At 48.1% G+C, this 25,925-nt stretch overlaps 1 protein-coding gene across 50 annotated transcripts in view; it reads left to right on the forward strand.

Annotated features, from left to right (window-relative positions):
- The window catches only part of B3GNTL1 (UDP-GlcNAc:betaGal beta-1,3-N-acetylglucosaminyltransferase like 1), a 154,582-nt gene that overhangs the window by 16,986 nt on the left and 111,671 nt on the right, over window positions 1-25,925 (forward strand). For 39 of the 50 annotated variants that reach the window (XR_011423105.1, XR_011423106.1, XR_011423107.1 and 36 more), the window contains 2 exons: window positions 1,779-1,843; window positions 25,339-25,404. Coding sequence is in view for 43 of the 50 variants with exons in the window: in XM_070226714.1 (XP_070082815.1) it covers window positions 1,779-1,843; window positions 25,339-25,404 (131 nt within the window). In the remaining 7 variants the exon portion in view is untranslated. The remainder of the gene's footprint in view (window positions 1-1,778; window positions 1,844-25,338; window positions 25,405-25,925) is intronic. The other 11 variants (XR_011423108.1, XM_070226726.1, XM_070226729.1 and 8 more) reach the window with 2 other exon arrangements.

A 25,925-nucleotide genomic window follows, 5' to 3' on the forward strand; every position in this document is an offset into this window, starting at 1 on the left:
CTCTAGGATTAACGCTGGAAATTAGGCTGCTGCCTTGTGTGGAAACAGCCCTGCAGGAGCGCAACTCTCTGGTCAGTCTCTGATGGCCTGACGAAGCCGGCTTGTCGCTGCTGTGGGAGGCTGGCAGTGGGGCTGGTGGTGGGGCCCAGTCTGCTCAGACAGTGCCTGAGGAGCGGGAGAGGCCAGCGTTCCTTCCCGCTGGGAGGGCACTCTGCTCACAGCAGAGACCAACGGGGGCACGGGGGCCTGATGCAGACGTGCTTGGGCCCCAGGGCGACACGTCTTCAGGTCGCAGAGCATGACTTCCAGGGGGATGCGTTGTTTGAACTGCACACATCCGTTTGCTTTGGGTGACTTTTCTCGGTGGCACCAAAGCTGTAGGTGTCTGGTGACACGATTCAGGTGTCGGCAACCTCTTCTAGAGGAAGTCCCCTCAGGCTCTCTTCTTGGGCTAAATGCATCCTCTTGTCCGCCCTGCCCTCAGCATGCCGACTGAGCTTGCTTTGCATTATTTCTGCCTGCCAGTCCCTCTTCAGAGACTTTCCTGCCGGGACAGCCCGGTGCCCCGTTGCTCATCAGCGCGTGGCTCGCGTCACTGGGGACACTGCCCCCCTTTACTCAAACCCCAGCAGCCGCGGTCCCCGCTCCACCTTGCACTTTCGTGACCTCCCTCTTAACGAGCCTCCTGGCACTTTCCCAGCACTGTTTATTTGGCATTTGACGCAGGTTGATATTTAATTCTTTTTCCAACTCAGTTATAATCTCTTTGAAGGCAGGGATTTTTAAAAACATTTATTAAAATATGTACACACAGAAAAGTACCCATGTCGTAGCTGTACAGTTCAGTTAACTTTCACCAACGGCACGCCATGTAGCCACCATCCTGCTGAAGGGCCAGTGTCACTGACCCTCAGAAGCCCCGTGTGCCCCTTCCAGTCACTGCCGTCCCCAGGGCTGCCGCTCTCTTGCTTCCTCACAGCACAGATGGACTTGCGCCTTGGCCTCCGGAGGTGTCCGCGTTGCACATGGCTTCTGCCTGTGCCCAGGCTCCCTTTGCTCCACGGTTGTGTGAGTGCCCCCCACCTGTGTATGTGTCCCAGGCTTGTCCATCCTCGTCGTGGGGTCTTATCAGCTGTCATTCCACTTTGGGGTTCTTAGACAGTCACGTCCTGGTGGGCGCGTTGCCGTGCTCGGTTGGGTCCCGCCTGGCAGTGGACTTGCTGGGTTGCAGGACTCGCATGTCCAGATGCAGCAGCAGCGACAGTGACTGCCACTGAAACGTGTGTTCAGAAGCTGCCCACAGAGTATCCACATCAGTGAACTCGTACCAACTGACCATGTGTGGGCCTGGCAGCCCTCCCGCCAGGTGATCCTTCTGACTTTATCAGTAGAGACTTCACAGAAAGTGCCTGCTGGTGTCTACTCACACCTGCCCTTTGGGACATTTTAGTTTTGTTTTTGTTTTTAGGAACTGTTCCCCAGGGCTTGGTTGGCACTGTACTCAATAATATGTGCGCGTCTGTTCCCTCCAGTGGGACGTCTCACGGGTGCACTGGCGCTGGGGGCCCTGGTCTCCCGTCCCTGTGCGCATGCTCAGTCATTGACTGGGCTGTGCTTCCCATTTACTCTTTGCATTTCTTCCAGAGCAAACCTGGTTTTTACTTGGAAGTGCAAGGTGTTCCCGGCTTCCGTATAGTATATGTCACACCAAGCTTTATGGAAGAGAATATCCTTGAAATGGAATTACAGAAGAGCTTTTCTTTTTCTTTTTTAAACAGTCGGATATTCTAAAAATCAAGCAATAGCGCAGAGCTCGGGGTCTTACCTTTGCTTTTTGGATTCTGTAAGTAACACTTTTTTCTGTTTAAAATGTATGTGTGTATGTTGAATAATTAAATGATGTTACTTTCTACTGTGGTTCTTGAAAATCATTATTCAATTAATATGTGATGATCAGACTTAAAAGTTAAGGTTGACAGGTAGTTCTGTTTAATTGCCACAGCACTTAATGAGTTAATTAATGATGAATAGGATTACATAAAATGCAAAATTGCCCAGCAGAGAACCATATAAACAAAAATGAAGATAAACTGGGAAAATGTTGACAAATATAACACTTAAAAAATTAATAGCCTTAAGTAGAAATAATTCATGCGAGTTGATAAGAAAACCAAGAAGAATGGGTGGTAGACAAATGAGGGCGTGGAGACTTCACAAAGGTGGGTGTGCAAATGACAGACTTTAAAAACTGTTAGATCATTGAAATCAAAGAAACAAATTAGGGAGATACTAAGTTTAAAAGCCAAATTAACAAAGTTTTCTGAAAATGGAGATACTCAGTGTTTGGAAAGTGTGACTTGCTAGTGTTGACAGCATAATCGTGCATTTTGTATCAAGAACTTTAAAAATGCTTATGCCCTGGACTCATAAATTTCACTTGTAGGTATCTCTGAAATTCCGGAAAAGATTTATGTACAAAGAAGCTTCAGTGTTATTTACTGTGGTGACACTTTAGAAACAAGGTCGCAGGCAGCAGCAGGGTGGTGGGGAAGTGAGTGGGTAGATCTGAGAGGGAATTGCTGTGATGTTTCTAAGGAATTTAATCACATGACGAGTGATGTAACGGGTGGAGAAGGAGCGCATGATCGCATGTGTGGTGTGTCCTCAGCTATCGATTTTCTTTTTAATCACTTTAAAACACACTTAAGAACATTTATCTGTGTTCAGTGTTCCCTTGGGCTCCTCCAGGCCTGGGGTGCAGGTCTTCCGTGCATTCCTGGGGGTGCTGTTGACTTTCTCCAGGCCACTTCGGGCTCACGGTTTCTGCGAGTGCTGGATCAGTTCACATACGAACCTTCTCTTCATCTCGTGTTGACTCAGCCTTTTCCTTGGGGACCAGGAGCCTCTCACGAGGGCTTGGTCCGTGTGGGAGTCTGGGAGAGTCTGTGGCTGTGAGGTGGCCTGTTAACAGCACTACTCTCAAAAACAAACGCCAGCAGGGCTGCGGTTTCCTGTCCTGCTGCTTTGGTCTCTTTCATCTCTTCTCTTGCTCTTTTTTCCCTTAGACTAAAACTCCTCAGATTTCTCCATTTTCTTACACAGAACATTCATCTGTCCCCTCTCATGATCTCTCCCAGACCCTGCTTTGGGGGCTGTTTTCACACTCAAATATCCATCCAACATTTTCCTAAACGAAGACAGTTTCCACCAAAGACAGCTACACCTGCCATGTTGAAAACTGTGCTTTTTATGGCCTTTGGGTGAAGGGATATGGTAATCTTTTTTTCTGCTGAACATTGATTTTTCTGAAATATTTTACAAGGATCGTGTATTTCTCTCTAATGACAACAGTAAACCAGCATTTGAGTTTGTGACTGGTGGGAGGTTGGGATCTGCCTGTCCTCACAGTATCTTAAGATTCCCCCGTGCATGGGTCCCACGTGGAGAACTTGGTTTCCATTTTGGGCTGTCTTCGCAGTGTCTTGAGATTTCCCCAGTTTGCAGGTCCCATGTGGAGAACTTGGTTTCCATTTTGGCTGGGCTTTGAAGAAGAAAGGAGAAAATGCTGAAGGGACCGTCATGTCTGCCGTCTCTCCTGTAGCTTTCTGTTTGTTCACCGAAGGGAAGGAAAGAAAAAGCATGGTGGAGAAGCAGGAAGTCCAAGTGGAAGTGTTGGAAAGCGTGGAGGTCAGTTTAGAACAGTGAGAACCACAGACGCAGGAGTCACCTAAATAAAGCTGGTGATGGCCGTCAGCGCAGTTGCCATCAACCACTGTCAGGAGGAGAAGGAGAGAGGAGGATGGAGGACCACCGACCACTGTCAGAGGAGGAGAGGATAGAAGACCACTGACCACTGTCAGAGAAGGAGAGGAGGATGGAGGACCACTGACCACTGTCAGAGGAGGAGAGGATAGAAGACCACTGACCACTGTCAGAGGAGGAGAGGAGGATGGAGGACCACTGACCACTGTCAGAGGAGGAAGAGAGAAGGATGGAGGCCCACTGACCACTGTCAGAGGAGGATAGAAGACCACAGACCACTGTCAGAGGAGGAGAGGAGGATGGAGGACCACAGACCACTGTCCGAGGAGGAGAGGAGGATGGAGGACCACAGACCACTGTCCGAGGAGGAGAGGAGAATGGAGGACCACAGACCACTGTCAGAGGAGGAGAGGAGGATGGAGGACCACAGACCACTGTCAGAGGAGGAAGAGAGAAGGATGGAGGCCCACTGACCACTGTCAGAGGAGGAGAGGATAGAAGACCACTGACCACTGTCAGAGGAGGAGAGGAGGATGGAGGACCACTGACCACTGTCAGAGGAGGAGAGGATAGAAGACCACTGACCACTGTCAGAGGAGGAAGAGAGAAGGATGGAGGCCCACTGACCACTGTCAGAGGAGGAGAGGAGAATGGAGGACCACTGACCACTGTCAGAGGAGGAGAGGAGAATGGAGGACCACTGACCACTGTCAGAGGAGGAGAGGATAGAAGACCACTGACCACTGTCAGAGGAGGAAGAGAGAAGGATGGAGGACCACAGACCACTGTCAGAGGAGGAGAGGAGGATTTAGGACCACCGACCACCCTCAGAGGAGGAAGAGAGAAGGATGGAGGACCACAGACCACTGTCAGAGGAGGAGAGGAGAATGGAGGACCACCGACCACTGTCAGAGGAGGAGAGGAGAATGGAGGACCACCGACCACTGTCAGAGGAGGAGAGGAGGATGGAGGACCACGTCCCAGCCTGCCCCTGCTTGAAGTCGTGTGCGTGAGCCTCACGGAGCCCAGCTGCCCTCCCCCATGCTCGTTCAGGACCCCTTGTGGTGGCATCCTTTCTCATTGGCCATCGTGTGAGCAGATCACCGTTGGTCTCTGTGCTTCGCCTTCTCGCCAGTGTCAGTGTCTTCAGCCTTGGTTTTGACCGTCCTCGCAGAAGTGAAGTGTGTTGCGTTTCAGCTTTAATTCACATTTCTCTGATGGCTAGTGATGCTGAGCACCTTTCCATGGGTCTCTTGGCCATTCCTAAATCTTCTTTTATGAAATGTCTATTCAGATCTCTTGCCTGTTTTTTAAAAAATTTGGTTGAATCTTTTATTATTAATGAGTTGTAAAAGATTGTGGTATATTCTGGATACAAGTCCTTTGTCAGGTATATGTATTGTGACTATTTTCTCCCAGTGTGTGGCTTGCCTTTTCCTGTTTTAGTGGTGTCTTTTGATGAGCAGAAGTTTTAAATTTAGATAAAATCCAATTTACTGATTTTTTTTCTTATAATTAAATCTTTTTTCTGAGAAATCTCTGCTTGCTCCACAGGAGAAGTTATTCTTATCTTTTCTTCCAATAGCTTATAGTTTTTACTTTTATATTTAGATCCGTTTCATGTGAATTTCCACGTATCTTGTCAAGTAGGAATCGAGGTTGGTTTTTGTGTGTGGATGATCAGGCACAGCACCATTTGTTGAAGAGACTGCTTTTCCCTGTTGAGTTGCCCTGATGCCTTTGTTGAAACTCAACTGGCCGTGTCAGTGTGGGTTTATTCCAGACTTTCTGTTCTCTCCTGTTTACCGCTGTCTGCAGTTCACTTGTCTGTGGGACAGTGTTCCACAAGCAGACATACTGCCTTACTCATCACTCTGCTGCTGGCGGGTGTTTGGTCTGTCTTTGCTTCTGTGAACAGCACTGCAGCAAGCACTCCTGCACGCGGCTCCTGTGCTACTCACAGAAGAGTTCCTCCCGGGGTCGTGTCGGAGTGGGATTCCCAGGCCTCAGGGAACGGGCGAGCTCATCGAAGGAGAGATGCTGTCGGGTGGCTGCAGACGTCAGCCCTCCCTGGCCCTGTGGGATCATCTGTGGACCCATGGCTCTCCAGCACGTCGTGTTGTCAGGTTCTTAAATTTTTGTCGGCCGACGGGAGTAAAGCAGGGCCTCACTGTGTCTTGATTTGTGCTTCCTGATCACGAATTGTGATGAGCACCATCTTACGTTGATTGGCCATGTCAGTTTCCTTTTCTCCTGACATGTGTTTGCATCTTTTTACACATTTTTCTTTTTCTAACTTAGAGAAGAGTTGCAAGGATAGTACAAAGAACTCTGTTTTTGTGGCCAGCCTTGTGTCCGTCACCCCAGGCACTTGAGTGTGTGTTTCCTGCGACGGGGGATGTCTTCTCCGACCCAGAGCCGGGACATTACGCCCAGCCCAGTTCGAGTTTCACCGGAGGACGCTGCTCAGAACTTGTCCTGTCTCTTTCACATCCTCAGTCTGGAACGTTGCACAGCCCCTCCTTGACTTTCCTCATCTTGATGTTTTCGAAGAGTCCAAGGCACTTCTCTCGTGAATGTCCCTCAAAACTCGATCTGTCTGCGCTTTCCTTGTGGCAGCGTTAGGCCATGCGTCTCTGTCCAGAATATCTCAGAAGGGTGCTGCCTTCTTCTCGTGGCCTCTGCGGGGGCATATGGTTTTGACTTGCCCCCTTCCTGATGATGCTCTCCGATCGCTTGATAAAGGTAGCGTGTGCCACGTGTCGCGGTTACGCCGTGGGGAGCAGGAGCTCAGTGTGCGGCCCTCACGAGTGCTCCCATAACTGCCTCTCCTTTGGCCCAGCCTTTCCTGGAGGGTGCGTCTGGGTCTGTGGGGAACAGGCCTCAGCATGTCCTTGGTCAGGAGAAGACGATCATGGTCTGCCATGGTGCCAGGGTGCCGAGTGTAACTGCTGTGTTCTGACTCAGCAGGCCGTGGTGCCAGGGCTGCACCAAGTCCAGAACTTGACCACACACTGTACAAAAAAAATGGAACGTTTGTGCGTGAAGAATGGGCTTGCGAGGCCCCTTCACGGGGCACCAAGGGTCCATTTTGACTTGTTAGCCACCTGGGGTGACCATGTTTGGAATCCAGGATTTATTTTGTTAGGAGTGATGACATCAGTGGAGACCCAGCTCTGTGCCCTCCTAGTACTGGAGTTCATTCATTCTGTGAGTCGGGACCTGCCATGTGCCGGGTGTGGCAGTGAACAAAACAGACCCACAGAGCGACGTTGGCCCCGTGGCCTCCGCTTCTCCCTGACAATGGCTGCTTCGCCTCCTGCTGCCCTCACCCACGCCCCTTGCTGCCTGTGCTCTGCTGCCTCTCTCGTGCCCTGCCTGGCCCGGCCTCCCCTCCAGCTTCCCAGCGATGTTCTCTCCCTTTTGTGGGTAGGGGGATCCACCTGCACCTGGGGAGCCTACCCCCAGCACTTGAGGTCGGTCACAGTGTGTCACCTTTAATATCCTGCGTCTCTTGTCCTCTTCTCTGTCTGCCTTCTCTGAGAGTGTCAGCTGTGTGCAGTTGGGATTATGGCCTGTTTTTCAGATGTTTCTGAAGCATTTGGACCATGCGCAGCAAATAGCAGGTACTCAGTAGATATTTGTTGAATGAATGAATGGAGTTTTGGGTTTCTGTGTTTAACTTTAAATAGTTAAGTTAGAGTGAATTAGATACTTTTGTGGACTTATCTGGGAACCCAGTGATCCTTTGTGGCGCTATTTGCAGGGAAGACGATATTCTGAGTTTCTTCCTTAGGCTCTTTACAAATGAGCTTTTAGAACCCATTGGCCATAACACAGCTCCTCTAGGGAACTGTGCTCACTCAGTGTCTGTCCTGCACGCTGTTGTCTGGAAGCCAACAGGTGACTTTCAGAGATGTCAGAAGGGCCTTCCTATGATGACCTTGGTGTCGCCCTCAGTCCCAGAGGTCTGAGAATGTCCATATTGAAGGAAAGGGAGTCACACACAGACCCCAGCTACTCCAGAGTGTCCGTCAGAGATGTTTCACGGAGCAGGAGGGGGCTTGCTCTTCCCTCTGGGAGATGGAATCCTCAGGAACAGACCCTGTAGGACCGAGAGGCGAAGCGGGGACTCGCTGTTGGAGGAGTGCTCGTGCGAGCGGGCTGGCGCTCTCCCACATGAGGGCGAGGCTCCGGCCTGTGGCCTTCAGACAGAGGACACTCGACACATGGCACGCTGTGTGTCTGGGGCACCGTCGTCTCAGGAAGTTCCTGCTTAGGAGGGGCTGTCCATGGCCTTTCCTAAAAATGTGTTTTGCAAAGCTTAGGGGAAGGCTGTTTCTGTTTATTTAGGTCTTGAGTGTCTTTCATCAGCATTTTGTAGTTTTCAGGATACAGATCGTTTGCGGATCTTGTTAAGTTTGCGCTGATGTCTTTCATTTTCTTTGGAGCAGTTGTAAATGGACATAGTGTTTTTAATTTCTGTGTCCACGTGTTCACTGTTAGTGTATAGAAATGTGATTATTTTTCTGTGTTGCTCTTGCAGTACTCACTCACTGGGGTTTTTGGTAGATTCCTGAGGATTTTCTAGGGAGACAGTCATGTCGTCTGCAAACAGGGACCATTTTATTTCTTGCTTTCTTATCTGTTTGCCTTTTATTTCCCTTTCTTGCTGACTGCCCTGGCTGGAGCTTCTCGTCCTGTGTTGAGTAAGGACGGGAGAGCACAAGTCCTGCCTCCTCCTGACCCGAGGGCAGGTGTTCAGCCCTTGGCTGGTGCGCATGGCTCCAGTGGTAGCTGCTGTGTGTCAAGTTGAGGAGTTCTCCTCTGTCCCTGACTTTCTGAGAGTTTTTATCAAGAATTGGGGTTGGATTTTGTCAAGTGCTTTTTCTGTGTCAGTTGGGATTTGTTGGTTTTTAAACAGTTTGTTACTGAAGATTTATAAGATTTTTTTTCCATATTCTTGGAGTTTGAGAATTTTTCTGTGTGTGTCAGGAGTCATTCCTGGAATTTGGCGAGCTCTTTCAAAGTGTAGACTCAAGATTTTCTCAAATAAGGTTTTTCTATATTAGCTCTTTTTGTGTTCAGGAACCGGGACGTCCTGTTCAAATCCTCCGACAGAGAACAACAGCAACAACAACCGTGACCGTCCCGAGCACTTCCTGCCCGCCCAGGCCCCTCAGTGCCTGCGTGCGGAACGCCGTCTGCTCGTCTCCACACACTGGGTGGGTGCAGCTCTAGTCCTGCTTCCAGATGGGAGACCGGGACAGAGAGCTTAGGGAACTGCTGCAGGCCCACTAGAGAAGCCGAGTCCAGCCCAGACAAGGGCTCCAGGCTCCCAACTCTGAAGTTCTGGAAAGAGGACCGCAAATTAGAGAGCCAGGCGCAGACTCAGAGGCTGACTTCCAGGAAAGGAGATCAGCTCTTACTTTGTATTTAAAACTGCAAAATAATATTAGTATTTCAAAAACACTTTTTGAAAAGGAAAATAAATTGTCTTATGTTCTCATCCTCCATAGTTACATTATTTTTATTTTTCCATTGTTATTATGGACTTTATTCAAATATGCACAGAATTTTTATATACCTGTAAGCTTAATATAATATATAATTTTATATTCTATTTATTTTGTTTTTCCACTAAGTAATTCCATATGCCAATGTAGTTTTTAATAATTATACATTTTTTTGTTCTTTTTTTTGGGGTGAGGAAGATTGTTGCTGAGCTAACATCCATGCCTGCCTTCCTCTATTTTGTATGTGGCATGCTGCCACAGCATGGCTTGATGAGCGGTGCCATGTCTGAACCCGGGATCCGAACCTGCAAACCCCGGGGCGCTGAAGCGGAGCAGGTGAACTTAACCACTTGGCCACAGGCTGGCTCCATGTTCCTTTTTTGATTTTTTAATTGAAGTTATAGTTGACACAATGTTATCTTAGTTTCAGGTGTACAACACGGTGATTCGACATTTATGTACATTATGAGATGATTTCCACGCCAGTCTGGCAACCATCTGTCGCCATGCAAAGTTATTACGGTGTTAGTGACTGCCCGTATGCTGTGCGTCCGTCCGTGACTGTTTCTCCTAGGACTGCGAGTTCGTGCCTCCTCATGCTCTCACCTGATCCGCCCCGACCACCAGGTTGTTCTCTGTGCCTGAGTCTGAGTCTGTTCTGACTTGTTGTTCGTTTGTTTTGCTTTCTAGGTTCCACACGTAAGTGGGAGCGTGTGTGTTCCTCTTTCTCCTTCCAACTTAACTCACTTCGCCTAACATCCTGAGGGTCCATCTGTGTTGTCGCAATGGCAGGGTTTCCTTCTTTTTCATGGCTGCATTGGCTCTTAATTTCTTCTTTTTTATCGTGTCTTTTCCTCTTGGGGTTCTTGTGTTTGAATGTTAGGTCTTATGGTTTGTTCTTTTCGATTCTTTGTAATTTTGCGTCTGACAGTCGACCTTCCAGTCCGTTGGTTCCCCTGGGAGCCGTGAGCACCTGCTATTTCATCCATTGCTTTCCCGAGTCGCATACTTTGCTTTCAGTTCCAGGAAGCCTCTCCTCCTTTGTATTAGGGTGTCTGTGCGAAAAGACTCCTCTCCTTGTCTTTTCCTCCAGCAGCTCTGGGGGCTGCTGTTTCGCTCTCCTTCCTGGGTCCTCTTAGATGCGCTGATGGTTGACTTCGTTTGTTTATGGCTCTCTGCACCCTTGGAGGCTGGGCCAAACTGTCTGGGACCGTGGTGGCAGGTGTGCGAGGATGTGTGGGGTCTCTTCTCCTGAGTCCGGGCCCTTCCATCCATGAGGGGGTGGCCTCGACTGGACCCTGGGGGAGGCCTGTATTCCAGGTGTCCTCGGTTTCTGGCCGGTTCTCTGCCAGCCTCGGGTGAAGAGAAACTTACTTGGCCAGCTTCTCCCTTCCTCACTCCTCCTGGCAGAAGATCTGGGGGTGTCTTCCTGGTGCACAAAGGGCATGCCAGCCCTCCCCAGGGCACCTGCAGATCTGCAGACCCTGGGCACGGAGTCCCAGTCTTGGGACTGCTGCTGCCCCCTCCTCGAGCTCCTGGACAGTTGTGGCCTCCGTTGCCCTCAGACTGGCCCGTGTGCTTAGAGAAGGTGTCTGGTTGGGTTGGCGGGAACAGCAGCTCATCTCTGGCCTCGTGTTGCAGTGTCATAGTTGTCCTCCTAGTCCCTCTTCCGTTAGCATTGCACTATCTGCTTATCTGGCTGCAGAAAGTGGCCCAGGCCATGCTCTGACCGTGGGAGGGCGGCACAGGGCCTCGCCGACCTTATCCAGGGCACCAACCACATCGAGGACGAGAGGCTGCCATCAGACTCAGCCCTCATAGCCTACTTTCAGAGCATGTGTATGAACACACTTAGATTTGCAAAGTCCTCTTCATTTCATAGTGGGGTCCGCTGCCTGGACCGTCCCCCCCCATTCCCTCCAAGCAGAAAGCCCAGTCTCTACACTGAACAGAGTTGTATACCTAGTAGGCTTCGTCATCCTATGAATTTCGCCTCACTTAGGGATTTGAGGAATTTGTGGAGGGTTGTGAGGGAGCTTGTCCACCCACACCTGCCATTTGTCTGGTGGTGTGAGCTCTGCTGGCATCTCCTTGTGGTCCTGAAACAGTGTTCTGCAACTATTCACAAAAACAACAGACCACCTCCAACAGGTTAAGTTGAGACCGGGGATGCCAGCCTGGAAGGCGGCCCAGCTCAGCAGCTGTTGCTAAGTTGGCCCCAGGAGGATTCACATGAAGGATACAGTTGTGCGTGCTCGTGGGGTCTGTTGAATCTGTTGGTCTCTTCTCTTCCGAGCTTCCCAAGGAGAAGAGCAGAAGCGTTTTGACATCTGACGTTGATGAGATGGTTGGGTGGCCCAGTCTTGCAGCTGTCGGGCACAGAGGAGGTGGTGCTTGCGGGGAGAAGGTGGCCCTGGGCTGGGGTGCCCACAGGCTGCCTCACCACCGGGCATGTCCGGGAGCTCACCTGCAGGGGCGGACCATCTTGACCCGCACGTCATTGGCTCTGTGTCCACCCCTGTCCACCTTTGGCTCTGGAAGATAACAGGCCCCTGTGTCCAGCCACGTCCCGCCGTGCCCAGCCTCCATGCACCTCCAGGTCTCCCTTCACACGGTCTGGCTTTTTCTCCATGAGGCAGAAGGAGCTGGCACAGAATCCATAGGGGGAGGAAGATCTCTTAAGTGACCGATTTGCAGGTGACTGGGGAAGTGATTCAGCCTCTTTTGCTGTCAGACATTTTGTCCAAACTGCAAGAAAGTAGAAATGTCAACTGATGTAGTGGTTCGGGGTTCGTGTTCCTGCTCCCCTGCCGGGTCTCCTGGGTGCCTCTGGGGAGGGGGTACTGTCGAGACGGAAGGAAAGGGACTGACACCTCCCACCATGCACCTCCTGGGAGTGCAGCATGAGACCTCACACTTCACTTTGGAGGCCTCGTGGGCAAAGCACTTGGCTGCAGGGTGTGGTGGTTGCCAAGAGGCTCCTGCATGGTGTTCTTCTCGCAGTACTTGGAGTGGCACCCTGGCCGGTAACTGACTAAACACAGAGGTTGCAGCCAGTGAGGAGTTTGCTTTTCCTCGTCTCTGCATCACATGCCCCTGAGTCTTATGTGTGACTTGCCAGTTTTAGCCTGGGGTCATGCAGAGGAGAACATTGGTGTCAGCTGTGCAGAATCTGCTACAATACATGTGAGGTCTGGGAGCCACGGCGGCTGGGGACGTGCCAGCCTGTGGCGCTGCTTTCCCAGTCCCCCAGGCAGGCGCTGAGGAGCCGAGCAAGAGAGGAGCCGCTCACCCTGACACTGCCAGCGAAAGCAGCGTGGAAGCCCCACGAGGCGTGCGAGAGGGGAGGTGCGGCACGTGGGGACCCAGACCCTGAGTTGCACCCTCCAGGCTCACGTCTCACCGCTGTCCTCATTGTCCCTGAGGTGTTTCTCCTGTCTCGTAGCTGGTGGTGAGCAGGATATTGCACACGTTTCACGTGAGTGTGTCTGTAATTGAGGTGAACTCGGTTGTTTTCAGATCAAAGGCACTTTTGCCATATGTTAGAAGTCATATTTTCACTCTGTCTTCAACGTTGTATCGTGGTGAACAAACATTCCCCTCCATTGAAGTAAACAATTGACAGAAAACTCAAAGTTTTCTGTAGGAATCGTTTTGCAGACAAACAGCCACTTTGAGTGTGTTGGTGCCCTGTGAGCCGGGCAGGTGGTGTCACTCCTGGGAAGCTGGGTTGCAGACTTTGGTTCCTCAGAGTCTGTGGGGTTTGCCACCAGGCAGGGGCCGCCAGGAGGAGCGGTTTGGGTGGCAGCACTGCCGACCTCTCCCTCACCAGACACACACACTCCCTTTCCTTTCTGCCCTTTCTCTCCTCTTTCCTGAGAAAAAGTCGTGGGCTTGTGTTTCAGACCCGAGACCCGGAGTGGTTTTAGCTGGTTGAGGAGCAGGGCCACATGATTTTAGGGGCGAGTGTTCCCAAAAAGGCTCACGTTGCATCTGCCAAGAAGCAGATGATGCCTTTAATTGACAAGGTGGAAGGATGGGTGATCTTTTATTTGATGAGCAGCTGCAAATCAGTAAAGATGTGTATGTATAGACGCTTCTATGTTTGTTCTTTGGAAGAAGAGGTATTCCTGTTCCTGACTCTCATGTTCAAAAAGGCTTTTCTTGAACAGAGGAAAGAGAGAGATGGTTGAGGAGGGGGCTAATGTGCGCCCTGAGGCATCTCCACGTGGAGATGCTCACACTTCTTCCAGGTGGCTTCAGTCAGGTACACGAGACATCTTCCTTTGCTTTTTTGGCACCATAGTGTGTGGTCCTTGGCAAGCTCTTGCTCTTCTTGCCAAAGCCACTAAACTTGATTTTTTTTAAAGAGACTGATGCCTCAGACAGTAGTGGGCTTTTGAAATGTATTTTGCGTAGAGTGTTTTCATTTTAAAACTTAGGAAAGGGGGATGGCCTGGGCATTCATTCAGCTGTTCCTCCAGAGCACTCGCTCCAAAACCCTCTGCCCAGGGAGCGAGCTGGTTGGAAATTCAGATTTGGGACCCACTGCAGGCAGACAGACTCCAGATCTCACAGGCAGACTCTGCTAAAACAAGCTTCAGAGTGGTTCTTGTGCAGCCAGCCCTGGGCAGGATGGCCTTCCCCCTGGGAAGGAGTTGTGTTTCCCCAGCTTCAGGGTGGGTTGGGCTGGGCCTGGTGTTGCCTCCCAGGTGCTTGATCCACGGCGTTCCGAGCCCACCGCCCTCCCCTCATCTTGCCCATCACAGTGTCCAGCTCTTACTGCTCCTGTCCCAATCCCTCTGTCTTACTAAACCGTGGGCTCTGAGAGAGGAGGCCTTTCTGTCTGCTGCCTTCCGTGTCACTGGGACTTGCTGGGCTAGAGGGGACCTGGCCGTGCAGAGCCCCAGCGGAGGCTTGGACTTGCAGAACAGGCAGCAAAAGTTGTACGGAAACATGGGCGTGGAATCTGCCCTGGGAAGGGCACGGCCTGCTCTACCCACATGCGCTCTGGACGGACCCCAGTCCTGCTCAAAACCGGGCTGCTCCAGGCAGTGTTTGCCTGCCCAGATTCCCTTCATGCGCCTCCTCCTGCCTGCCCAATCTCTTGCTGCTGGTTGGAGAGGATTCTTCTTGTCCTCTCCTGCAATTAAAGGGAATTCCATTCTCCCCTCCCCTGAGACAGAGCAGGAAGCCTAGGGCGGGGCTCCAGGAGAGAAGGGGTGTGGCTTCAGGTGGGAAGGGGCGGAGCATGGGTCAGAGCAGGGGAAGTGGCGGGGCTCCAGGAGGGAGGGCATGTGGCCTGGTGGCACTTGGGTCTGGGTTCTGTTGGAGGAGCTGTCAGCAGAGGAAAATGCACAACTTGGATTTGTGTGTATTTAGTGAATTATGTATTTGATTCTAAATTATTTTTGTGTTCTTACACTGTAGTTATGGCTATAGGAAAATCATATATGCCTTGATAGGCTCTGGAAGAACACTTAGAACAGTGAGCACAGTGCATTTTGGAGATGACGGTATTGCGTAGTACTGACATTTCTGGTGGTGTCGCTATGGAGCTTATGCAGTCAACCCAGAACTAATGGTATTTTTTAAAAGCATCATGGTGTGAATTCAGATTGAATTTTCTTTCTTTTTTTTTAAAGATTTTATTTTTTTCCTTTTTCTCCCCAAAGCCCCCTGGTACATAGTTGTATGTTCTTCGTTGTGGGTCCTTCTAGTTGTGACATGTGGGATGCTGCCTCAGCGTGGTTTGATGAGCAGTGCCATGTCCACACCCAGGATTCGAACCAACGAAACACTGGGCCACCTGCAGCGGAGCACGTGAACTTAACCACTCAGCCACGGGGCCAGCCCCCAGATTGAATTTTCTTTCTAAATACTGACTATACTTTATTAGAGACGTTATATTTAAAAAATCAACTTGACTGGGATATTGCTTCGATGTAATAAAATACACCCATGTTAATTGTAAATGCAGTGAGTTTGACAAGTGTATTCACCTGCATAAAAACCATCCCGCTTGACTTTGGACCGTTTCCATCACCCCAGAAAGTTTCCTTGCGTTCTCTGCAGTCATCCCCCGCTCCTTGATTCAACTATGGATGCAATTTCTTTAGATTAGTAGTCTAATTATCTAATATCTGTTCTTTCAATAGTTCAGGCTCTTCTTTCTCCTGTTCTAGAGCTTCATGTAAATGAAATCATCCAGTGTGCACTCTGGTTGGCTCTTAGCTCAGCAAGATTTTTAGATTTATGCATGTTCTTTCTCACATCAGTGTTTCAGCCTTTCTCAGTGCTGAGTAGGGTATTTCAGTGTGTGGGTAACCAGAAGTTGCTCATCTATATAGTCATCCATTGGTGGACGTTGAGATTGCTTCCAGTGTTTGGCTGTTATGAGCAAAGCTGCATGAATGAACCTTGTGTGCAAGTCTTGCCTTGGACATGTGTGTTTGTTTCTCTTGGGTAAATGTCTAGGGATAGAACTGCTGAGTGATAGAACACATGTATGTTTAACTTTGTAAGAAATTTGGAAACTGTTTTCCAAAGAGGATGAACCATTTACACCCTCACCAGCAGTTTAGGAGAGTTCCGGTTGTTCCATATTCTTACTAACACTTGCAATTGTCTGTCTTTTTAATTTGAGCCTTTGTAGTGTTCGTGTAGTTCTGTCTCATTGGGGTTTTAGTTTGCATTTCTCTGATGACCGTGTATGTCGAACGTTCATTGGGCGCTTACTGATCCTGCATATATCTTCCTGTGTGAAGAGCTCTGCCAATGCCACATTGTAGCTTTATAGTCCATGTTGTAATTTGGTACTATCAATTCTCTTGTTTATTGACTCCAGTATTTTTGGCTATTTTAAAACATCTTGCATTCTTATGTAAATGTCAGAGACTTTTTGTTAATTTTCACAAAATCTCCTCTGAGGATTTTGGTTGGAGTTATATTGAATCTATAATCAATTAGGGGAGAACTGACTTCTTTACCATATTTGAGTCTTCCCAACAAAGAAGATGTGTCCGTTAATTTATTTAGGTCTTCTTTACTTTATCTCAATGACCATGTGTAGTTTTCATAGCAGAGAGCTTACAGTCCTTTGTTAAATTAATTCCTTGGTATTTCATTTTTTAAAAATGTTTTTATCAACTTTTTTGAGATGTAATTCATGTAAAATCCACCATTCAAAGTGCACTATTCAATGGTTTTTAGTATATTCACAATGTTGTGCAACCGTCACCACAATGTAATTTCCATCACCACAAAATAAAACCCTGTACCCATTAGCAATCACTCCTCACCCCTCCTCAACTCCCACCCCTGGCAACCACTAGTCTTTCTGTCTGTCTGGATTTGCCTATTCTGGACATTTCGTATAAACAGAAGCATGCAGTGTGTGGTCTCTGTGACGGGCCTCTTTCCCTTAGCGTGATGTTTGCAAGGTTCATCGTGTTGTGGCCTGTGTCAGCGCTTCGTTTGTTTTTATTGTTGCGTCCACTGTATGGATAGACCACATTTTGTTATCCATTTGCCAATTGATGAACTTTTGAGCCTTTTCCATTTTTTGGCTATTATGAATAATGCTGCTGTGAACATTCTTGTGCAAGTTTTTGTATGGACAGTTTCCACTTCTCTTAGTTGTAGACCTGGGAGTGCCATTGCCGGATCAGATGGTAACTCCACATTTAACATTTTGAGGAACTGCCAAAATGTTTTCCAAAGTGGCTATACCATTTTATTTTGTCACCAATAATGTATGAAGGTTATTAGATGTTTTTTGGTACTACTGTGAGTGGCATCATTTAAAAAACTTTGTAGATACAAAGGAATTAATTTACTTACCAATCTTGTATCCAGAAACCTTGCTAAATTCACTTTTAATTCTAACATTTCTCTGTAGATTCTTTTGGATTGTTTATGTACTCATTTTCCCTCTCCGTAATTTTTGTCTTTTCTTTCTTTTTTTAAATTGAATATTTCTTTTTCTTGACTTGAATCTCCAGTAAATTGTTTAATAGAATCATGATAATGGCCATTCCTGTCTCCTTCCCAGTCTCAAAAGAGAGAGCTGAAACCTTTCACTGTTGGGTATGTTGTACACTGTAGGTTTTTTCCATGTGTATCCTTAATAAAATTAGGTAAGTTCTCTTCCAAAAACTGAAGAAATATAGGATATCTTGAGACAGAGAAAGAGTCCTGGGAGAGGGTGGAAATGCTTCAGAAAGTGTCCTTGCTGTTCCCTTGGTTTTAACTGCTCCCCTCCTGCTGTGAGCTTTGTCCCTCAGTGTCTTCATTCCTCTGTGGTCGCGCCCTCAGGACTTCCGTCAGGATCTCTCCTTCAACTTAGCACCAGTAACACTTGTCTCTGCCACTTGATGGGAGGCCTGCAGTGTCAGGAAGGACGTGGTGTCTTCAGGGCCTCACTGGTCAGTGCAGGGTGTGCAACTGGCAGATATTTCCTACCAGTCTCTGGCTTGTCTTTTCACTTTCTTGTTAAATCTGTACCTAAATTAAAGCACAAAAAATTTAAATTTTGATGAAGCCCAATTTCTCAAATTTCCTTTTTATCTCTTGTGCTTTTGTTTTCATTTCTAAGAGTTCTTTGCTTAATTTAAGATCACCAAGATTTACTCAAGTTTTTTTGTGTGAGTTTTTAGTTTTAGCCCTTACATTTAAGTCTATGATCTATTTGGAATTAATTTTTGTGTATGGTAAGGGTCCACATTCATCTTTTCCATGTGATGATCACTTGTCCTCTCACTGTTTGTTGAAAAGACTGTCCTTTCCCATGGAGAAGCCTGCAGTCAGCCATGATTGCAGAGTTCTCTCTCTCCTCCCAGTTCTCTATTATTGATCTGCATGTTTGCTTTAGGCCAGTACTCTGGCTTTGTAGCAGTGAGTTTTGAAATCAGAAAGTGCAAGCCCTCCATCTTATTTCTTCCTTTTTTCAATTTCTGCTAAAAGGCAAGTTGAGATTTTGATTTGGATTGTGTTGGGTCTTTAGGTCAGTTTGGGGAGAATTGCTTAGCAATATTGAATCTCCCAGCCCATGAATATGGGATGTCTACCTATCTATTTAGGTTTTTAACTTCTTTCAGCAATGTTTTGTAATTTTCACTGTACAAGTCTTGTACTTCTGTTGTTGAATTTATACTTAGATATTTTATTCTTTTGATGCTATTGTGAATGTATTATTTTCTTAATTTTATTTTCAGATTGGTCAATGCTGGTATATAGAAATACAGTTGGTTTTTGTATGTTGATCTTGTGTTCTGTGACCTTTCTGACCTTATTAGTTCTAGTAGTTTTCTGTGGATTCTTTAGGATTTTCTAAGTACACACACGGTTTTACTTGTTCATTTCCAATCTGGATGGCTTTGTTTCCCTTTCTTGCCTGATGGTGCTGACAGACCGTACACCCGGTGCTCCTCAGAAGTCATGAGAGCAGACGCTGCTGTGGTCCCCATCTCAGGGAAAGCCTTCCTCCGCTCACCATTAAGACATTAACTGCAGTGTTTCTGTAGATGCCTTTTGTCAAGTTGAGGAAGTTGCTTTTGATTCTTACTTGGTTGAGAATTTTTATCACGAGTGATCATTAGATTTTGTAAAATGCTTTTTCTGCATTCAAGATCGTCATGTAGTGATTGTTCTTTTTTCTGTTAATATGCTGTATGACGTTAATTGACTTTCAGATGGTAAAGCAACCTTGCATTCCTGGAATAAATCCCACTTGGCATAGTATATGGTCCTTTTCGTAAGTTCTAGCTTTTTGTCAGGGACTCTTTCATCTCCATTCATGTGGGATATTGTTCTGTAGTTTTCTTTTCTTGTGATGTCTCCTTCTGGCTTTGGTATTGGGTACAACTTAGCCTCACCGAAGGAGGTGGGAAGTGTTCCTGCCTCCTCCGTTTGCTGGGAGACTGAAGGTGAGAGACTATTTCTTTAAATCCTCAGTAGAATTCACTGCTCATGCCATCTGAGCTTGGATTTTTTTTGTCGGGGGAGATTTTTTAATTACTAATTTTTTTTTTTGGTTTTATAGATCTATTCAGATTTTATATTTGTTGTTCAGTCAATTTGAGTAATTTGTGTCTTTCTAGAAGTTCATCCATTTCATCCAAATTGTCTAGTTTGTTGGCATATGGTCTTCATAGTACTCTCTCATGGTCCTTTTAACTTCTGTGGGCTAGTGCTACTGTCTTCTTTTTCATTCCTGACTTCAGTTATTTGTGTCTTCTCTTTTTCTTGGTCTGTCTGGCTCAGGAGTCAACAGATGACAGCTCATAGGCCAAACCCACGGGCAGCCTGTTTTTCTGTGGCCTCTGAGCTAAAAATGGACTTTTTATTTTTAAAGTGTTGTAAAAACAAAACAAAAAACAAAAAAGAATATTGACAGGAACCGTATGTGGCCCGCAAAGACTGAAATATTTACTATCTGCTCCTTTATAGAAAAAGTCTGTTGATCTGTGGTCTAGCTAAAGGCTTGTTAAATTTCTTGATGTTTTCAAAGAACCAACCGCTGTTTTAATTGATTTTCTCTATTTTTTCTTTTTTTTGTTTCATTGATTTCTGCTCTAGTTTGTATTTTTGTCTTCCTTCTGCTTGCTTTTGGTTGAGTTTGCTCTTTTTTGTTGTTTTTTAAGAAATCTTTCTTTGTTAATCTAGACGTTCACAGCTGTAACGTGTTCTCCTGGCTTTGCTTTAACTGCACCATGTTGTGTGTCATGTTTTCAATTTCATTCAGCTCATAATATTTTCTGATTTCTCTCATGATTTCTTCTTCAATCCACTGGCTATTTAGAAGTATGATGTTCATTTCCATAGGTTCATGGTAGATTTCCCAAACTTCCTCCTGTTTTTGATTTCTACCTTAATTTCTTTGTGGTCGGAGAACATACTTTGTGTGATTTTAGTCCTTTAACGTTTTCTGACCCTCGTTTTGGGGTCTGGCGTGTGGTGCGTTGGGCGGGTGCTCTGTGGTCGGTGTCCGCGGGGTGATGCTGTCACTTCATCCCTCACGTGCTTGCAGACTGTCTGCTTATTCTCATTATGGATGTGGCGTATTCAAGTCTCCGACACTTATTGTTGAATTGTCTGTTTGTTTCCCTCTTCCATTCTGTCCGTTTTTGTTTCTTTTTCTCTGTTGTCAGGTGCATGCATATTTGCAGTTGCTATATCCTTCTGATGGAGTGACCCTTCTGTGGCTGTAAGATGTCCCTCTTTGTCTCTAGTGACGTTCTCTTGTCTCAGAGTCTGTGTTGTCTGGGATCCATGCAGCTACCTCATCTGTCTTGTAGGTGGAGTCTGCGTGCTTTATCCCTTTCTGTCCTTTTACTTTCAGTCTGTCTGTGTCTTTGAACCTGAAGGGCGTCTCTCGTAAATAGCACATGCGTGGATCTTGTTCTGTTTTGCTTTTTAAAAATCCAATCTGACAATGTTTACCTTTGATTCTTAGAGGATTGAGTTTATTCACATTTGTTATTTTTGTATGGTTGGATTTTGCCATTTTGCTCTTGATTTGTTGTGTCTCAGGTTATTTTTGTTCCTCTGTTCTTGTTTTACTCTGTCCCTTTTTTTTTATTAAATAGATATTTTCTGGTGTCTGTTTATAATCAGTTATTGGCTTTTAACTCTTTCTGAATTGTTCTGGCAGTGGTTGCTCTGTGGGGTCTTCCGTTGTCTGTTGTTTCATATGTCTGTCTTGTGTCCTGGTCGTCTGTGTGTCCCGGTTCTGGTCTCCATGAGCTCGTTTCAGGCCTTGGATGACCATCCATCCCCTCGAGGATTTTCCTTTGCTTCTTGGGGCCCTGGGAGAAGCCCCTCCCAGGACCACCGCATCCATCTCGAGGCTCCCCACTAGATGTGTGTCCCATACACCCCTTGCCTTGGGGTGGTGGCCTGCCATGGCCTGCGCTAGAAAATGTAAGGGTCTGACAGCCCCACACACCCCCAACCCTGAGGGACCCCTGGCTCTGATTTCTGTCCCCTCCAGCCTCTCGGGGTGTTGGGAAGACAGTTCAGAATTCTAGCTGTTTCTTTCAACCTTCACGGCCTCGGGGCAGAAGTGGCTTGTTTCCTGTCAGCTCGAGCCTTCTCGTAGCTTTGAGATGGCCCAGCAGTTCCCCCTACCTGTTAACTCTGTTGCTTTCAGGACTTCTTATTTTACACCCCCTTCTTGGTTGAACACAGCAGGCACGTTTGTCTTCAGTAGCTCATCTGTCGCTTCTGCAGGCGGGACCTGAAGGTGTTGCACTTGGGTCTGGATCCTGCTCCAGCCTTACAAGATGAGTAACAAGTCCTGGTGGATAACTCTCTTCGCGCTTACCTGCTTCTCCTGGGTAGTGTGGAGTTTGGGGAAGCAGAGTTGGGAGGTGATATGCGGGTGTCCCTGCCCGCGTGCTGGGGACATGGCTCTCCCTGCGTGCTTGGGTTTGCTCCCTTCTCTTCCCTCCGGGGTCCTCCCTTAGGAGTGTGGCTCGCGAGGGTTGGGGTATGACCAGGTGACTTCCACCTGTGTCTTCAAACATCGTGTAAAAGCCAAGGGAGACTAAGAGCAAGAACAGCAGCAGACCGACTCTGCTTCTTCGCAGAGAGAGGCCTTCTTGGCTGTTGGCTGCACTTCTTCATTTGCAAGTAGCCTCTCCTGCACCCTCGCCGTCCTGGGCCTCTGTCTGCCTGCAGCCTTTGCCTGAACCTGGGTTGTCCTGGAGTCCACAGCCACACGCTCCCAGGACCGTCCTACACTCAAAGCTACTTGACTTGAAACTCCAGGTTTCTTTTAACTCCACATTTCTTGGACGAGATTAGCTTTTTTCTACCCAGTGTTTTTATGGTCAGAAAGGAAACAATATTTCATTCTGCATTAATGTTATTTTATTTTATTTTATTTTATTCTTTGAGGAAGATTAGCCCTGAGCTAACATCTGCTGCCAATCCTCCTTTTTTTGCTGAGGAAGACTGGCCCTGAGCTCACATCCGTGCCCATCTTCCTCTACTTTATATGTGGGATGCCTACCACAGCATGGCTTGGCAAGTGGTGCCATGTCTGCACCCGGAATCCAAACCGGTGAATCCCAGGCTGCTGAAGTGGAACGTGTGCACTTAACCGCTGCGCCACCGGGCTGGCCCCTGCATTAGTGTTATTTTTGTAATATATCAAAATTCTTTTCCCTAGGCTTCCAAGAACGTTTCTTAACCAGTTATCTTCATGGAACTTCAGTCAGGCTGGGAGTCTTGCACACTTTGGGGCAGACAAATACGAGGTATTTGAACCTCCTCCTGCAGTAAGAAGAGTCCGTGTCCAGATACCCTTGGGATGAAGACTGACGTGCAGACGAGCTTCTGTAGCTCATGCTCCATAAGCCTCTGCATCTGTCCTTTAGGGCCCTCGCCTTTGCATTTCAAATGCCAGCTGACTTGTTCAGACCAGCTCTTGGCATTTGGCACCTCTGTGTGGCCTGGACCAGAGCAGGTGCCTTCCTGGGACGGCACTGGTGGAACTAGGCCTCCGGGGACAGGCCCACCAGAGAAACACATCCGGGCTTGTTATTAAAACATCACTGGGCTTTTCACATGTAATAAAGACCTCTTCATTCTCCCATCTTTCTGCGAAGTTTCCCCTTTCAGAATGCTGACTCATTGTCAAGGGTGCCTGTGCGTTCCGGAGCGGTCGGGCGCCTGTCGTGCTGTTCGCTGTGGGCTTGAATGGTGCTCACTGCCTTCATCCTTCAGTTTCTTGGCTGAGTGGTCACCGGGCGTCTTAAACATCCTCAGTGTTCTCTCTGTACTCATGGATGTTGACTTTATCCAGGCGCCCAGCAGGGAGCAGATTCTGGTAGAAGAGGTGATGGGAAATGATACTGGAATGTTTTTGAGAGCTAGGAATTTCTGGCAATTTTGCTTTTAGCATAGATCCTCGGACTGTAAAATTGGTTTCTCAGTTAATCCTGTGTTCAAATTTTAACCCAGACATGTAATTGCTATGAGACCTGGGGTGAATTATGCAACCTTTCCAAACTAGGGTTTCTTTGGCTACAAAATGAGGATAATATTAGCTGCTCTGTCTCCACCTGTAGAAGATTGTGATAAATATCAAAAAAGAGAGAATGTGAGTGTTTTGTGAATGGTGAGCAAATTGAAAATACGATTTAGTCTTGAGCAGACACTTGCCATTGAGGGCCAGCGAGTACAGGACTGGGCTGCTCTGGTTCGGGGAAGGTGCGGGGCGCCCCTCCCAGTGGACGTCTGGTGTGCTCATGGTGGGCAGGGTCTGGAGGCCAGAAGGTGGGAGGCATGGTTGTCCGGGTACTCCTCTGGGTTTGGAGGCTGTGGGGCTCGTCTGCGCCGTGGTCCTGCAGACCCCAAATGGCAGGCCACGTCCTTCTTTTGCCAGGCCCAGGGTCCCAGAGGTGGTTGTGCTGTGGGACAGAGACGACCCCCAACCCTAACCTAACCTGGGGCTTCCCTTAGCTTCTCGAGCTCCCTTTGTGAAACACCCCTTAGAGCCTGTGCTGGCCTGTGCCCTGCTGGCTAAGGAGACCCTCAGAAATTTGTAGAGTCCTGCATGAGGCTGCCAGACAAAGGAGCTGCTTTTCCAGAGTTTGATCAACAGACCTTTGCTTTCAGGGAAACTTCGCCCCTTTTGTCTCTGCCCTGCCCTTTGGGGCGTGAAATAGGTTGAACGAGGCATAACTTCTCTTTATCCTCCTTACACCCCGCCCCCTCTTCTGCTGTACCTCTTCAGTTTCCCTTATTAAGATCCCCAACCAGGGGTGACCATGCATGTGGCTGTGAGCTGCTCCTGGAGCCAGTGAGGGACTCTGGGTCTGGAACAGCAGCGAGTTCACGGTCGGCTCTCCGCTCCTGTTCTGACAGCTTCTTCTATCCACCTTCGGCTTCCTGCTGCTCAGGGCGCTGCTGGGCCTGCGCAGGTCCCTGCCTTCCTTGCCCTGTCCCCCTCCTCCTCATCTTCCTCCTCCCCCTCCTCCTTGTACCTTCTCCCCCGCCCCATCCGTCCTGCTCCATCTCCCTCCCCTCTCCTCCTGCCTCCTGCTGCCTCCTTGCATTCGCTGCAGGTTTCCTCTCAGCTCAACTTGTCCACAGGTCATTTGATTACACATTGCTCATAAGGCCATTTTGCAGAAATAAGAGATACAAATACAAGTCTTTTATCTTATTGCTCAGTTTAAAGACAAATATCCTCCGATGACATTATCTTTGGTTCTCCTATTGGGTGTATTTGTACCTTTAAGTAAAACGCTGAAAGCTTTTTGATTGTTCCATCAACTTAAAGTACTGTTTTACTGTGAGATAGAACATACCTAGAGAATAATGCACACACACACACGCACTCTAAAGCTAGATTAGTAGGCACATATCTGTGTGACCACCACTGGGTCAGGATGGAACCTTGTGCCCCTCCTACCCCTGCAGCCAGTGCTGCTCTGACTGCCAGGGTGCTCATTTCCTTGCTTTTCTTTGTAGCTTGCATTACATGTGCATTTCCTAAATAAAATGGTTAATTTTGCTTGATTTTGCACTTGACATAAGTGGAGTGGTGCTGTGTGTATCCTTTTGTCCTGCTGCTTTCACGGGGCGTTGTGTCTGGAACATGTTACCTCGTGCGGAGCTGTCATTTCGTCTGACTGCTGCATGGATTTGTGCAGCTGCACCGTCTGTTTACCCCTCTGTGTCCGTGGACTTGGCTGTGCCTGATCAGTGCCGCGCTGCCATGTGTCTTCTGGTGCATGCGTGTGAGACCATCTGTACCCGTGCTGAAGTCCTGGGCCCCAGTGTCTGCATCTTTGCTTCGCTGGGCAATGCCAGCTGCTTCCCAGATGCTCATGGGATGCTCAGCCTGCCGGCTGTGCGGGACAGCCCTGCTGGAGTTGTCAGTGTTCTCAGTTTTCCCCGCTGTATCCAGGTCATCGTGTGTCCCCCCAGCTGGCAGGGTCATGGGTCCACCGGGCAGCGTCCGGGTCGCCTGTCCTGCTCTCGGGTTGTCTGTCTTCTCTCCTGTCGCCGTTGCTCTGAGTGAGTTTAAAGTGTGTTCTTCCCACAGGACGACGCGATGATGCCGCAGCGGGTGAGGCTGCAACATGAAGCTGCTGTTCGGCACCCAACAAGTGTAAGTACTGCTGTCCTTTCCTGTATTGTCGCTACCTTTTGATAAAATTGCTGTTACAACTTTTTAAATTAAGGTTTTTCTTAATTTAAAATTTCTTAGGGTGGGAAGAGTCAGTTCATGGTGAGACTGCCCAGTCAGAGAGTGACTTGTGGCTGGCATGTCTCTAAACACTCACGGGGTTTTCCTTTGAAGGAAACGTGTGTCTGATTTGGGTGCCACTTGTTACTTTCAAATGGTTGCAGAGGGGTTTTTGGTTTTGTTTTGGTTTGTTTTTCACAGCATTTTAGAAGCTGTGCACCTTGGACATGAAAACACAGGTTGAGAGCTGGAGTGTGTCAGCACTTTAAAAAAATTGTCCTCGTTATCTGGACAGCCTCAGATTGCTGTTCTCATCTTCAGAACGGCTTCCAGTCAGCCCCCAGGAGCTAGGCTTTTCCAGGACCGGTCCTCCTGGGCACTCACTGGGCGAGGATGCTTTGCTCAGCAGGAGCCCCACATGGGGAGCGTCTCCCAGCCCCCTT

This window comes from Equus caballus, chromosome 11 (assembly GCF_041296265.1).
Source record: "Equus caballus isolate H_3958 breed thoroughbred chromosome 11, TB-T2T, whole genome shotgun sequence".
Classification (NCBI taxonomy): domain Eukaryota; kingdom Metazoa; phylum Chordata; class Mammalia; order Perissodactyla; family Equidae; genus Equus; species Equus caballus.